Source organism: Pleuronectes platessa, chromosome 3 (genome assembly GCF_947347685.1).
Source record: "Pleuronectes platessa chromosome 3, fPlePla1.1, whole genome shotgun sequence".
Taxonomy (NCBI): Eukaryota; Metazoa; Chordata; class Actinopteri; order Pleuronectiformes; family Pleuronectidae; genus Pleuronectes; species Pleuronectes platessa.
The window spans coordinates 14,950,097-14,965,282 of NC_070628.1; the positions used below are offsets into that span (position 1 = coordinate 14,950,097).

The 15,186-nt window shown below is 42.7% G+C and overlaps 1 protein-coding gene across 1 annotated transcript in view; it reads left to right on the forward strand.

Moving 5' to 3' along the window:
• The window catches only part of ptprdb (protein tyrosine phosphatase receptor type Db), an 88,610-nt gene that overhangs the window by 27,494 nt on the left and 45,930 nt on the right, over window positions 1-15,186 (forward strand). Inside the window, exons 3-4 of the mRNA XM_053419413.1 lie at window positions 9,682-9,827; window positions 11,717-11,858. Coding sequence (XP_053275388.1) covers window positions 9,682-9,827; window positions 11,717-11,858 — 288 coding nt within the window. The remainder of the gene's footprint in view (window positions 1-9,681; window positions 9,828-11,716; window positions 11,859-15,186) is intronic.

Here is a 15,186-nt window from a genome sequence, read left to right on the forward strand (position 1 = left end):
CAGAGGGCTTCAGGGGGGAAAGGGGAGGAAAGGCTCTTCTTTTCTCTTCTTATCTCTGGCTGTTTGACGTGCAGTGCCTCTTTTAATATCAACAGCGGGGGCTCGGAGATTTGGATGTTAAGAATTCAAACAGGCTGCAGGGACACTGACATCTTTGGCGCTCATCTCTTGTCGCCGTGTTTTGAAATGTTAAACGTACTCCAAAAAAAAAGAAAAAAGCTTTTAGTTGGGGCTTCACTCAAAGTTCACAGCAAAAGGAATGGAATATATTATAAGCCTAATAGGTTGATACAAAGGACAGGCCACATAGTGTATGTCAGGACAGAGATAGAACCCTTATTACATTTTGATGCCGATACATTGCAGGATAGGGCGTTTTTTTTAATCATTTTAACCATTTTCCCAGGGAGTAATTCATGGATCTTGATTAAAGAATCTGGCATATCATCACATACTTTTTACACAATTGCTCCCACGTAGACACTACTGGGGGTATTAAGATGCAGACAGTTGGAACAGTATCTCCTGTGCATGGTTGGAAACCTTGCATGACACTGCACCATATATGTATCCTGCACACAACCACTGGTGCAAACAATACAAGCAGTGCACTGAGCTTTTTTCCTTCAATATTCTCCCTATTTTACTCCCGTTTTCTCTCCACCTCCATCTCGCCACCATTTCTCTCAGTGAGTTTGTGTGCGCGTGCGTGCATATGACATGTATCTGGTGGATTAAGAGTAATGCTCTGATCCTGTCACAAACTAGGCCACTGCTCCGTGTACAGAGCGAGATGCTCTGCGCGAGGAACTGAATGCCTTCCGTGTGTCAGTCAGGGCGACAGGACACTATTCAAAAACATGGGGAGGCGGGTGGGGGGGTAAGAGGGGGGGGGGGTTGTCTGCTGACCCTCATGTCGCCAAAAAATCAACAAGCTGTCGTCGTCGCCCCCCCCCCTTCATCCAGCTTGGAAATAACTATGTAAAATTCCAGCACAGCTCCTTCTTCGGAGACTACAGGAGATCTTGCTGAGTTGCAGCCCAGTGCTTTAGTAAGCAGACTGTACATTTTCAAACCAGGCGAGAGTGGTTTAGGATTCTGCGGAGGGTGGCTCTTGGTAATGTGAGACCCTCAGCTTGTATCACATCATTTATGTTCTGTAAACGCTCTGCTTTTCCAAGTGTCCCCATCCACAGAGCTTGATGTAAAAAACCACAGGAACATCGATAAAAGAACTGAGCTATTCCGTAACAAAAAATGTGACCTTTTCCTACGTGACATGTTCGGCCGTGTGCAGTGGAAACACAGCTCTTTCTCATGTGAAGACTGACAGACTTGTCAACATTCAGACATGTTGCCTGCACAGGTATGGCCCACAGGCTGACTGGAGTCTGAAAAGTGATCGGTACGATGACAGCACTGCTCTTACTTCAGTTGAAGCCCCTGAGCAAGGCACCAGTTGTCAAGGGCTTAGACAAGAGCCGTCTTTGGTTACCTTTAAGTTTTTTTCATTTAGCTTCCCCTCAGGTGCTGAGTTCAAGGGTTAAAGTTGACAAAATGTATCTTTTCTTTCCCAACAAGATCCCTTTTTTACGAATAGAAAAAAACTAGATTAGTTTACTTAAATTTTACTAGTCATATTTCTTTAGCAATTTTTTCATGTCCATAGCATGCTGTTTAACTGTTATTTAACTTGACGTCATGTATTTAATGCTAACTGCAATGTGCAGTGCACGTGTTAAAGGCCCAACAGCTGCACACAATATAGATTATTTCATTGAGTGGCAATCTAACATACATGTAATACAGTTTCTCAAAGAGTAGAGGCTTATGAGCAAGGATTTGTGTGTAGTGACATACATGTGCCCTTGTAAGTATGTTTGTAGTCGTCTGTTTTATATGTATGTAAATGTACATGCTTGTGTAGAGCTCAGGGTGGACAAGAGATTAGAATGCGATTAGTCTCTGGTTCCGTGAGCTCCACGTCACTTTTGTAGCTGATGGATGAGGCACCGTCAGGTTTCACTGGAATGAGATAAAGTGGCAGGGTCACACAGTTCAAGGTTTGTGGTCCGGGGATTAGCAAACGGTGTGAAACCGAATCAAGCAGTTATTTTCTTGGACGGATCGTGTTTCTTGTCTGTGATTGATTGGTATTCCCTAACTGATTTAAAGTGCTAAGAAAAAAGCAGAGATCCTTTTCACCCATAACTGCAGTATGAAATGTCTAAATGTCAACATCATACTGAGACTTCAAGCGAGTCACAAGTCAGCCCCCTTTCACACTGACAAATAAAGTCAACATCTGGTCTTGGTAGGGTTAGGATAGAGGCACTGAGTCTAATCTCCTGTGGGCTGGGTCGTGATGATCAAATGACCAATATTCTGCCAGTGGTTTGCTGGTCAACACACTGGTCAACTATTTCATTCCCATTCATTTTTTTCTGCCAGTTTTTTTGTTACATTTTTCCCCCGAAGTCTTAAAAAAAAAATAGAGCATAGACGATTCTTTCAGAAGTCTGTAAAGGAATAGTTCAACACTTTAGAGCAAAGTGAAGCTGTCACCCAGATAAGCATTGTGATTAATTCAATACATTATATTGTTTATTGAACCTGTGCAAAAACCAAAATGTAAAAAGAGTAACAAATGTATATTCTTAGGTGGATTATATTTGTGTTGGCTATCTTGTGTTATGGTTGTGTTGGTTAACCTTTCATAAAACCTAAAAGTGATCATTTTATAATATAGTTTGTGTAATACTTAAACAAATGAGATATACTGTGTACGTTTCAGAGATGCAGAAAGACAATGATACAGATTCCAGCCCCATGAAATGCTTATGAAACTGCCAAAAAGGTCATGTCAGCCACCAGCGAGAACCCAGATTTATGCACTGATCCAATACCAAGTCTTTAGAGTAGATTAGATTCACCCAAATAAAAGTGAAATTTTCCTTTCCCTCAAATCACTTCTATTCCAAAGTTTATTTTTCTAAACTTTGGCTCCTTGTCGACAGTTTTTTCTTTTATATTTATCATCTGGCTTGTTGGTGGCTGTAGTTTAACAGCTATTTAAAGGAAAAGTCCAGGTATCAGAATCGGTATCTGGAAGGTGAAAATGGTTTCGGAGCATCTCCAGAAGACACCTGACGATAGTTGTACCCTAGTGGTTAAAAACCCTAGAGGATTCACTTTTACTTATACCAGGGTAAGGTAGGGAAACATTATCAGATATAACTCTGAAGAGAAATGAATTTATAAAATACAAATATTAAGGTCTTGACCTTCTATGTGAAGTGCCTTGAGATAATGTATATTTTGATTTGGAGCTACACAAATACAAATCTGTTGTGATATTACAGAATAGTCTTCAGCAACGTTGAGTCAGGAAACACAGGAAACGAGCTCAACTCTAATCGCGCTGCAAATGCCCTTTAATTTCCTCATTTCTAATTCACATGCCACTTATCAAGATTTTCATCACTATCTTAATAATTCATGGTGTATTTTCTGGAATAATTTATCATATTGTGTTAAAATTCAGCTCCGGTGAGAACTTGCCAGCTCCTGCTCATCCGGAATATGACAACAGCTTCTTAAAAAAAACAAAAAAAAACGCCTCATTTAAATGCTTGGCGGCCTCTTTCCATCAACTCCTGTGCAAATGTCTCTCCACACGAGGCGACAGAAATGGGTCACATCACAAACCTTTTCATAAATCATATGCACACAAAATTAAAATGCCAATCTCAGTTATTGTTTTAACTGGTTGCCGGCGGTGCTGGCCTGATGAGTTTAGGAGGCTTCATATTCTGGAATGAGGGCATAGCGCACACCTTGGAGTGTGTAGTCTCACGCTCAGTTTGTAGCACGGTGACCCGCCGGGCCCTTAATAAGTTCTCCATCGTTATCTATTAACGTCAATCCTTGAGTGAGACGGATTAGTCCGCGCTGATGAGAAAGAAAATGAAGCCCTCTCCACTTTTCCTGCATCACTGGCCCTCAGCGGTGAGGCTATTAGCAACTAGCATAGCTGTGCGCCCATCCGCGACTAACAGGATCCGACCAGTGCTAGCTTAGCACTATAGCTTAGCAGGTTGTGAAAGAGGCCCTTGCATAGCGTTAGCTTAGCCGTAGCATAGCTGACCAGCGGTCCGTGAGTAACGCGCTGAGACCGGCGCTGAGAAAACCCTCTGTTCATCTTTACGGGGAGCCAGCACTGACCCAGTAAAGTTGTGTTCCCCAGTGGGTGTCCCTTGTGTTTCTAATGACCTGTATATACAGAAGACCCCATTTGATTAAATCCTCCTCTTGTGTTTCTAACAAATTAACCCTGATTAACTCACCATTAGTCGGACCCTGGAGCAGCTATGGCGGGCAAGTGGCATGCTAATTGGACACGCATTACTAAGGGCAGTAGAAGTGCATTTTATCCTATGCTAGTGTAAAAAGGAGGTTGTTGGATTGATGCTTGGAGACATCAGCTGGGTGTTTGCCGATCTATACGCTGCAATGACGTGCTACATGCAAATCACCAGATCACAGTTTTATGTAATAAATTACTTGAAATGAATCAGGTGATACCCCAGATTTGCTTAGGATGGAGACTTAAACCAGCTTAAATTTAAGGTGAAGTGACACCAAAGGTTATGGCTCGTATTTCATTTTCTTTTTACGCCGAAGGTTTTCTGGGGCAGTATAGGACGATCGCTGTCTCTCTGTGTTTATTGGCCTCAGTAATCCAATTTCATTTCCAGCAGCAGAAAGCGAGCAGCTGATAATTTGCTCTTAATGTGTCGGTTTGATGTTAATGTGTTTTAAGTTATGTTCCTGGCCAGCTGCCCGCCCAGTCTTGAGGGTGACTATCATGGCCCTGGCTCAGGCCCTGATATTGGCCTCATTCCTCAACTTGTCTGACAAGCCTGACTCAGTTCTCATTTGGGGAGTCATCAGCTATCCACCCACCGCTACATGCAACACTATGCAGCCGGATCTTTCCCTGGCAAAGACTCCAAAATGCTCATTACATGCCTAACGACATGACACACACAGGGAAATGTGAGGCGCAAGCACAGATGCTTGGCAAGTTGTACCAACATCCAGAGTGGCCTTTTCAGATATGATCAAAACTTCCAACGCACAGACACAAAGACTCACACAAAAGCAATTCGTGCACACAAACCTACGTCCGCACAAATCAAGCATCATTACGAACGTGTGCGAGGGTGATGCGCCTTGTATCGATCAGATCGGGAAGTTCAATAACCATTTATCTGCTTCCTCCTCTGAGGGATGTTCCTCTCTATTCAACAGAAGCAGGAATAGCCATACACACACACACAAACACACACACACACACACACACACACACACACACATACACATACGCGTGTAGGATTAACCACCATTAATGTGTGGGCTTCCCCATCTGCTCCTTTCAGTCAAAACCATTGTCTTTTCCTGATGAAACCTCGGCTTTGTCATCTTATATTCTTCATATTTTATTCTTCCTCAGTAATCCTGCATCTCAGAGCTTCTGTTTACAATTTGATCCTTTGTCGAGCGGATCCGTTCTGTGCTGTGGACTCCATCCTTTTTGTTGACTTGATTTATTTGGATGGGCCTGTACGCCTCATGATTTATTTCGCATAAGAACAGATAAGTGATTAAAGGCACACAAGATAAGACTGGAGGGCACACAAATAGCTGCATTTTTCAAAGATTTGATTCTTTCATTATGTTTTTTTATGGAAATCAATGCAGTCAGAGAGCAGAATGATTCTCTCTAGAACATTAAATTCAATTTAATCATACATGAAACATTTCCCTCTAATTCCTTAAATCTGACTTGTGGAATCCTAAGGATTAAATGCTAATTTCACTCATATGTACTGTATGTTTACATATGACAAAGAGAAAAAGTAATTCTTAGATTAAAAAAATCTATAATTCAATAATTGAATGAGAAAAATACACAATATTAAGAGATTAGACATAAATTTTTAAAAAAATCGCGTAATATTACGACTCAAGTCTCATGAATTTTCAACTTCTTTATCGTAATATTACAACTTTATTTTCGTAATATTAAAATGTTATGATTTTCGAGTTTATTCTTGTAAAATGTTGTTGTCATAAAACCCATAGAAGCCCCATTCGCTATTTAATTTTGATTCTTAGATTAGACACACTCCCTGAAGGTTTGTTCTAGCACCGGTTCTTAAACTCAATCTCTCTCCCGGCCTGTCCCTGTAAGTTAGGACAGAGGTCTGCCAACTACATGTCCCTGCAGTCTCATTTAGTCTTGCTATTTGTGCCACTCTGCAGAAAATCCGTTTGTCTCATTATAGTTTCTAGGTTCATCCTAGGTGAGTTTAACCAAAAAATGTTATCACCATAACAAAATATAATGCAGATGTTGGTTGAGAAGCACAGCTGTCTGCTGTCTTTCCACTTGTATGTAACGCTTTGATGAAAATTCCTGATCCAATCAGATTTGTTTCATTTTAGGGCGCGATCTCTCTGTTGTGCCTACAGGTGCTTCTTCTGTATCAATGATTTTCCAAATGCCAAATAGAGGTGAAGACCATCTCTCAAAGTTTATCACACGTCTTCAGCTGTGACTCGAAAGTGGTCCAGAGAGAGGAGCTGACTTTGTAATCCCTGCCATCTGTTGTGGAGATCTGAATGGCAACTTTATGTAGGCCACCCTCCATCCACCACACACACAAATACACACAACAGAGGGAAAGATTGGCAGCGTCTAATTCCATCTAAATCTCTCTCCGTGGACCCAGTTAGCATTTTCCCCTCACTTCCATCTTGGGTCATAATAAGGAGGAGGAGGAGGGAGGAGGAGGGAGGAGGAGGGAGGAGGAGGCAGGCCGTCAGAGGCCACATCCAGAGTGAAGCAGTGACCACTGCAATGTTCCCGACGATAGACCAAATTCTTCTGATACCTTTCTCAGCCCGTCATCATTTTTTACTTCATATATGAAATAATAAACTTGCAGGCATTGCTTTCCTCCCCCCTTAACTACAGTAAATATTCAAGTGCCCCTCTGGGCATGAACCCGCGCCTCCACCCCCACCCTGGACCAAATGTCAATGCTTAATCCCACCAAGCAGCACGGCCAAAAGACCCTGATGATCTTGGAAAAGACCGAGCAGTTTGGACTTAGAGAGAGGGAGGGAGCGAATGGGATAGGAGGAGAACAGGGCGGAGGATTTGGGGGGGAAAAGTGAGTGAAAGAGGTAGAAAGAGGGGACAAGCGAAAGGGGATGAGAGCACAAAACAAGAGGGGAGAAGAGGAATAAAAAGAGAAGGGGAATTGCAATAGAGAGTCGGGAGAAGTGTGTGCAGCATACGGTTGCACCCCCTCCTCCTCATTAAGTCAGTCAATGTGACAGGACGACTTATGTAACACCCCAGAGATGGAGGGAGGAGATGGAGAAAGAGAAACAAGGAGGAGGATGAAAGTGGGAGCAAGAGGAGCAGCTGTGGAGGAGGAGGAAGGGGCTGAGGAAGCGATTCGGTGCCGAAGAATTAGGAGTGGGGCAGAGAGATAAAGGGGTGAAATTCAAGAAAGCGAGAACCTAAGACTTTTAAACAGCAGATAATTGAAGCGAGAGAGAGAGAGAGAGAGAGAGAGAGAGAGAGAGAGATAGATGGAGAGATGGAGAAATAAAGAGGAAAAGATAAAAAAGCAATTGAAAGATCTACCGTGCCTTTTAGCATGGCTCTGCTGGCTTTACACTTTTCATTTGTTTTGTGGGAGAGAGATTAGCAAAAGGATTAAGAGAGCGATTCTCCCACTCCTCATTCTCTCTCTTTCCCTCTCTCCCTCTCTCCCTCTCTCCCTCTCTCCCTCTCTCCCTCTTTCTCTCTCTCCCTTACTCCCTCTTTCTCTCTCTCTCCGTTGAGCACACCCACATTTGCTCACTCACTCATGCATCACATACATGTACAGTGGTTTGCCATGTATGAACCAGCTATACGTGCAGTAACTAAAGTATTAGGGGCTAAAATTCACCATTATTTTTGTATTCTTTATTAATCTGACCTGATCATCTTTTTATGTTCAATAAGAAAAAACACATATTGGGTCCGGGGTATTTTACAGAGTTTAACCTATATCACAGATCATGAATGCAGAAGGAGATTTTCCGAGTCAGACACATTCACAACAAACGAAATATGTGCTCAGATGAGGGCTGACATCTTGGTAGAGCCTCAGGAGGCCGGGCATAGTGTAGGAATTCTGTTACGGAAATCACGTGGTTTTGTCTGCAGCAGATCCGGCTGTGTTCTCACTGAGGCTCACTGACAAGGGGAGTAAAAGTTGTGGACATTTTCCTGAGCAACTGACTCGGACATTTGTGTTCTCACATACAGCCTTTCCGGATAAATCCAGGAGAATATCCTGAGTTCAGTGCCTGTCTGAGAGAGGCTGTATGCACACACACACACACTCCTACTCCTTCTCTCTCACACGCAGGCACACACTCTCTTGTATTCAGTCTTTGAGGTAGAAGTGCCAGTGAGATGCAGAGGTGATCGGGCAGCTTGGGGCTCTCTGACCATGTTTGCCAGTACATCTGGCTCATTCCCTCTCTCTCTCTCTCGCGCGCTCTCACCTCCTGCTAGTCCTCCTATCTGCCTTCACTTCTGTTTTTCATGCTTTATCTCTTCCTTACCCTCTCCATCTGTCTCTCTCACTCGTTCTCTTTATCTCACCCGCTCCTCTGTTCTGCTGTGCCCACTCTTTCAGCGCCCTCTCTTTTCCTCTCCTTCTCTGAAAAGCTCAGCTTTTCTCCCTCTCTCCCTCCCTCCATTTAAACAGCAAAAAGCAATTTCTCTCCCTTTGTCAGGGCGGATGGCAGTAAGCCCTTAAGTAGGGATTTTCTGGTTTGGCTGGAATGCCATTAGGCGAGCTGGCTGTGACGTGCCATGACTGACGTGCCGCATCTTTCTGATGTCGTGATGTCACAATCCACCGGCGGCTGTGGCTATGATATTGTTGGCGTTCCCGCAGAGAGGGGTTTTAGTGGTCATGTCAGGAGTAAGTCTTCATAAATCCTTTATGGTACAGAAATATTAAGCTTCTTTGGTGACACAGGGACACAGGGAAACAACATGGCGGCACGTGCACACACATGTATGGGAAAAAAGAGACCCACACACACATGTGCCACCCACATGCACAACTGAACCAAAAGACAGATGTAGGTGCACCTCTACTCCAAGAATTGGTGCACCTTGTAACACACAAACACACCAAAGCAGCTGTGGTGCTCCACGACGTTCTCCTATTTTTATTTAAATTTTTGAAATAAAACAGTGACAAACAAACACACACACACACACAAACACACACACACACACGCAGTTACAGGATTGCCAGATGTTAAGGGTTAAGTGCATTAACACTAGACTAACACAATAATGTATTACAAAAAATGTATACATGTATGTGGGAAGAAGACAAACTGATGGTGATGTGCAGGCTTATGTAGATCAATGAGTAACTCATTCATCAAAACTCCTTCAGCTCCTGTGACTACACACACACACACACACACACACACACACACACACACACACACACACACACCCTGAAACACAGCGTCTCTGGAAGTTTGAACTCAACCTAACTTTTCCATTGCATCTTTCCCGTACAGCACCTCCCAGATTCACGCGGACCCCAGAAGACCAAACAGGAGTCCAGGGGGGAGTGGCTTCCTTTGTGTGCCAGGCCACAGGGGATCCGCAGCCCAAGATTGTCTGGAACAAAAAAGGCAAAAAAGTCAGCAACCAGAGATTTGAGGTATGATTCCAGGATACCTATGAAGAAACCCATAACCTTGTACTGGCGTTGATTCCTGCCCATCCCCAGAAAATAGAATGGGAATGGGTTAGGGTGTTGAAACAATGCACTGGTGTCTGTTTTCCTGTTAATATTTTCATTTTTAGCCTTTTTTCACATGCAGACAGTTTGACCTGAAGTTGACTTCATCTTAAAGGATCGTTAATCGATTTAAAAAATAATTGTTATTTTGAATATTAACAGGATTATCAGGATCAATTATTTGTGCTTGTGCTCAACTAGTCCTTTATAAAAAGCTACATTTAGGGCCAAGCACATTCACTCACAATTGGGAGAACTAGATTCATATTTGTTGTGTGTGTTACCAAACTTAATATTGTAACGCTGGGACAGATGACAGGACAGGAAGGTAGTTTAAAGTTTTAAAGTAAGGAAGGTATTATTTCACCTTTCATATCAATCAATTCTTTGAACAATTAATTAAGATGATGTTGTTTTATTCTTGTAAAATATCTTGCGATGTATTCCAGGAACCCGTTGGTGTAATCATTGCATAGTCTACACACATCAAACCTGATGTTGTGCCCAGCTTTTCTAGATCCATGTTGCACAGTGTGACCTGCACAAAACTTCAAATGAAACATCCCTAAAGCGACTTAAATGAAACAGAGTCGTCACTAATGCTCTTAGTTACCCCACTGCTCTGTCTCTGATGACAAATCAGAGTGTCTGCTGTGTAGCTGCCGCTCATTACTGCGATGAAAGATGACATTTAAGTCAATAATGAGGACTGTGTTTTGTGTTGGGTACAATAGACCAGGCCCTTTTATTCTGGGATTACACGAGCACCGGCCACCTGTTTTTTCTTCATTTGAAAACACAGCCGCTTGAAACGCTATCTACTCTCGTCTCTTTCATATGTCAGATGATGCCCTGGGCTACAGTGTAGGAGATTCTTATATGATCAGCCTTATTAGTTTCCTGAAGGCTCTAACCTTTGCTATATTCTCTCACCTCACCACTCAGATGGAGATGTTGAACCAGCCTCTCCCCTCCACCCAGTCAGTGTCACCCTCAGCTCAGGGTGCTTTTCCACTTTAATAAGTCGAGGTTCCTCCCAGGTTTAAGTTCATCTCGGTGTCTTCCTGTTTGTGATTAAATCACTCGGGGAGATATTTTATTTTTTAATCTATCGTATATAAGCTCCAGCTACCTGCTGCTGTACACTCCCCTCTGCTGTCCCGTCGGTCAGGAGTAACTTTGGGATTTATTTTTATTGGATTTCAGTCAACAGAAACCTTTTCTGAATCCAAAATCCAGATCTACTACAAGCATGAATTAATCTCATGCAAGACCGTTTCTGATGCACAAGGCAGTCATTTTGAACCATTGAAAGTTACTATTTTTATTATGAAACCGGCTCTGTCCCCTCAGTAAACCTGCCTCCATCCATACATCAAAGCTAGGAAAAGGCACTGAAGGTAAAATGAACACCAAATAGTAAACAGCAAAAAGCAGTAAGGGCCCAGTGCTGCAGCCAAACCTTTTAACTCTCCTGCTGCTAATATTATCTGTTCCACATTGCAATATTTTAAAACGGGTTGAATATAGAGGAAGCTCCATAAAACTTGCGATAGCTCATGTTTGGTATAATGGATTATGGCTTCTTTAAGAAACAGTTACTTATGAGCATCTATAGCATTTATTTAAAGTTGTGTTTCTGGCCTCCTGGGAACCTCCAATATTAACTCTCCGTTCATGTTCAGTTTTGGTGTCCACCTACTTTTGGTGAGAATGGAAAACTCAACCTCAATGATATGAAAATGCTACATAATAAGATAATATATTCTAGCCACTCAGATATATATATTGTTTCCCCCCACTAACAGGTAATAGAGTTTGACGATGGCTCCGGCTCTGTCCTGAGGATCCAGCCACTGAGGACCCCCAGAGATGAGGCTATTTACGAATGTCACGCCTCCAACTCCGCAGGAGAACTCATTGCTTCCACCAAACTGAGTGTGCTACGAGGTCAGTGTGAACACACACACACACAGATTATAGGTTTTTGCATCTAGCTGTCAAGAGCAGTTTTTTAATAACTGTATGTAAAAACAAATTTTTAAGCTGATTGCATTTCAACTCTTTATTGTAGCTTCTTTTATTCGGCATTCACAATGTACACATACAGTTCATACATTTATTTTATTACAGATTAACGTGTTTGGAAGATGCAGTGTTTTTATTGACTGTAACTGCAGCTCAAAAGTACCTTTAACTAGTTTAAATACATGATGACTTATTGACACAGCTTTAATCATGATATATCAATCAATCAAATTGTATTTGTATAGTTCATATCTGACAGGGCTCATATTTGCTGCCATATTTTATATAAATATGAAATAAGAAGTAGTTATTTCTTCTATTTTTGTGGTCAGGAATAAACCTTAAAGTGGCGTTAGTGCGATAATAGTTGTTTGTGTAATCACTTTTGTGATTTGTGTTATCAATCATTCATTCACTTTTTATCCTCTACAAATGGACACTGCATATGAGGAGTAATCATTTTTAAATACATCAAATGTGCTCACAACTACACTATAAGGTCTTATAATGACTTTAAGTAACGGTTTGTTCTTTTCCAAATGCTGGATTTTGGGGTATTTGCATCTGTAAGAAATACTTTTAAATAAAAGGTTCAGCTATCCTCAGCTCCTCATAAATTCCCATTGATAAAGTTTAAAGTTTAGCTCAAAGCTCCTCTCGGCGGCACAGAAGATCTTTTATCCCCATGTAGATAAATATATATAAATATGCAAGTGGAAGCTCAGGTCCACCGCAGTCGATGGTTCTATTAGTGTTAGCAAAAGTCCATTAATGCAGATAGTGATGTCAGTGTTAGTGGAGTCCATTAGGAGAACATTATGTACCGGTAGTTTGAAGCTTGAGAGTGTCTTAGTGAGTGAAGCTGTTTGAGTGTGGATAATCACATTGCCTGTCTTTACAGTATGTGCTCATGGGGAAAGGACATGAGGCCTGTTGTTCTACCATTTCCTCTCTCTCGCTCTCTCTCCCTCCTCGTTTCTCTCTGAGGGGAAGTAATAACACAGTCTACAGTTCTTCCTCCCTGCTCTCTCTTTCTCTTTCTGTCTAGTCTGTGTTTTTGTCTCCCTCCTACTTTCTCTTAATTTCGCTTATGTTCTCTCTCTCTCTCTCTCTCTCTCTCTCTCTCTCTCTCTCTCTCTCTCTCTCTCTCTCTCTCTCTATCATTTTATGCACTTTCCTCCTTTCCTGTGTCTCGCTCTCGTCTCTGTCGCTCCACACGCTCTTAGGTCCACTTCACAGCAGCCTCTAAATTATTCACATCGGACCACTCTTTGCATCTTCTTTGCTGTTCTGCTCCATCCATCCAGCATTTTCCCTGCGTCACATGGTTCTTTGTACATGTATGTGTGTGTGTGTGTGTGTGTGTGTCAGTGTGTGGGTCCCTCAGTTGCGCATACGGATGTGTAGGCTCTCCTGCTGAAGTGTCTCTGCATCTATTTTTGATCCTTTCTGCCTCTCTTGATGGAAGCTCCCATTCACTTGTCTCTGATCTTTCCTTTATCAAAAACATAACCACTCTTAGGAGCACACACAGGTGAATACTCACACACAGATCCTCAATCTAAGTCAGTCTTTATGTAGTGATTAGCCTCTTTCTACTCCTCTGAGGAGTCATTGTGTTGTGGATGAATAAGAGGCCACCTGGGAGTAGCTAATAGCCCCTGATAGATTGTCAGGCCAAATGTCAGTTGCCAAGTATACACACACACACATGTGCACATTCACAGGAGCGCACACAGACATCCACAGCACACACACAGAGTCCTGTCAGTCATGTCTCCTTGTCTCCCCCGGCTCTTTAAAGACACGGCTCCAGTGACCGACTGACTGACTGTCTGACAGGAGGGATCCGGTGTTAAGGTCAGCCGGCTTAATTACTGAGAACTAGAATCGAGCTAATTGAAATCTTGGCTTCCAGTAAATGGCCGTGATTGGCAATGGCTGAGACAATAATAAACTGGAGAGCAATTATGAGCTTTTGGCTCCAGTGTACAGTCAGATGCTGTATAATTCATGATTGGGTAAAGGTTGTGTGTGTGTCTGTTTGAACGACGTAGAGCGGGTGGGGGTGGGGGGACGGGGACGGGGACGTTCTACGTCATTTACATTCATAATTTTTCGACACATTTCTTTCACACCTGGAGCTTTCCCTCAAAGTGCTCGCTAAAATCTGGTCAAACGGTGACAATGGCAGTGAATGTGGAAAGAAAGAGGAATGAGAGGATCAGATTGTGAACAAGTCCACAGTACAGACAGATCATTCAAACCACTTTATTTGGTAATAAAACTGAAAGTGAGTTCTACGGCGTGCAGCAGAAATTTTGGTAACAGACGTGCGGTCTGCCAAGTTTGAACCAGAGAGTGGGCGTGTGAACTGAAGTGGATAAATACCAGTTGGAACTGAGGCGAGCTACTTGCCCCGTCTGATGAGACAGCTGCGCGATGCTAAATCTCAGGTCAGCTGAGGTCTGGTTTGTCTCCATGTGTTTGCCCTGGTGGATACCCTGGTTACCTGTCCAGCATGTACCCCACAGTCGCCTCAATGTCAGCTGGGATTGGCTCCAGCTCTCCGCTGTGACCCTCAGAGGATAAGCAGTATAGATGACTTGTTTCATATTCTGCTACTGGAAACTTTGATATACACATCTGTAGATTCAGTGGCAGCCTCAAATAAGTGGAACTGACATTTGATTTAGCCCATATACTCACAAATACAGTTGTGATGACCAATGCACATTTTAAATGTGAGTAGACACAAAGTGAACTGGGGCCTCACAAAGGAGTATATAGTGTATAGTTTTGCTGTAGTGCAGAACTATTGAATTGGAATACAATATATTATATCAGTGGTGGTTTTATTACACATTCCCCCCCCCCCCGGGTCAGTCCTGAATGACAGAAACAGGTTTGCTTGCAGGTGCACGCATTACACTGCAGATTCTAATACAGCAGCTGCATCATGCTGTAGTTCCCATGATTGTATGACCAGACTTGACCTGCAGTCTCTCCAGATTCACAGATGACAAACCCAGCGAGCGATGTGTGTGTTGATTCCATTTTGGGTCTCGTATAAAGAGGACAGTGTTCGCACAGCAGTTCCCATGATTAGGAGACCAGGCTTTTCTATGAGCTGTGAAATTATCTGGATCGCTCTCAGTGGAAACACTGAAGTGGGAGCACATCCAAATGAAACAGTGGGGTGTGGGGAACGCTCCGTCAACAAGGGAGGGTAGGGTTACACATCTGCTCT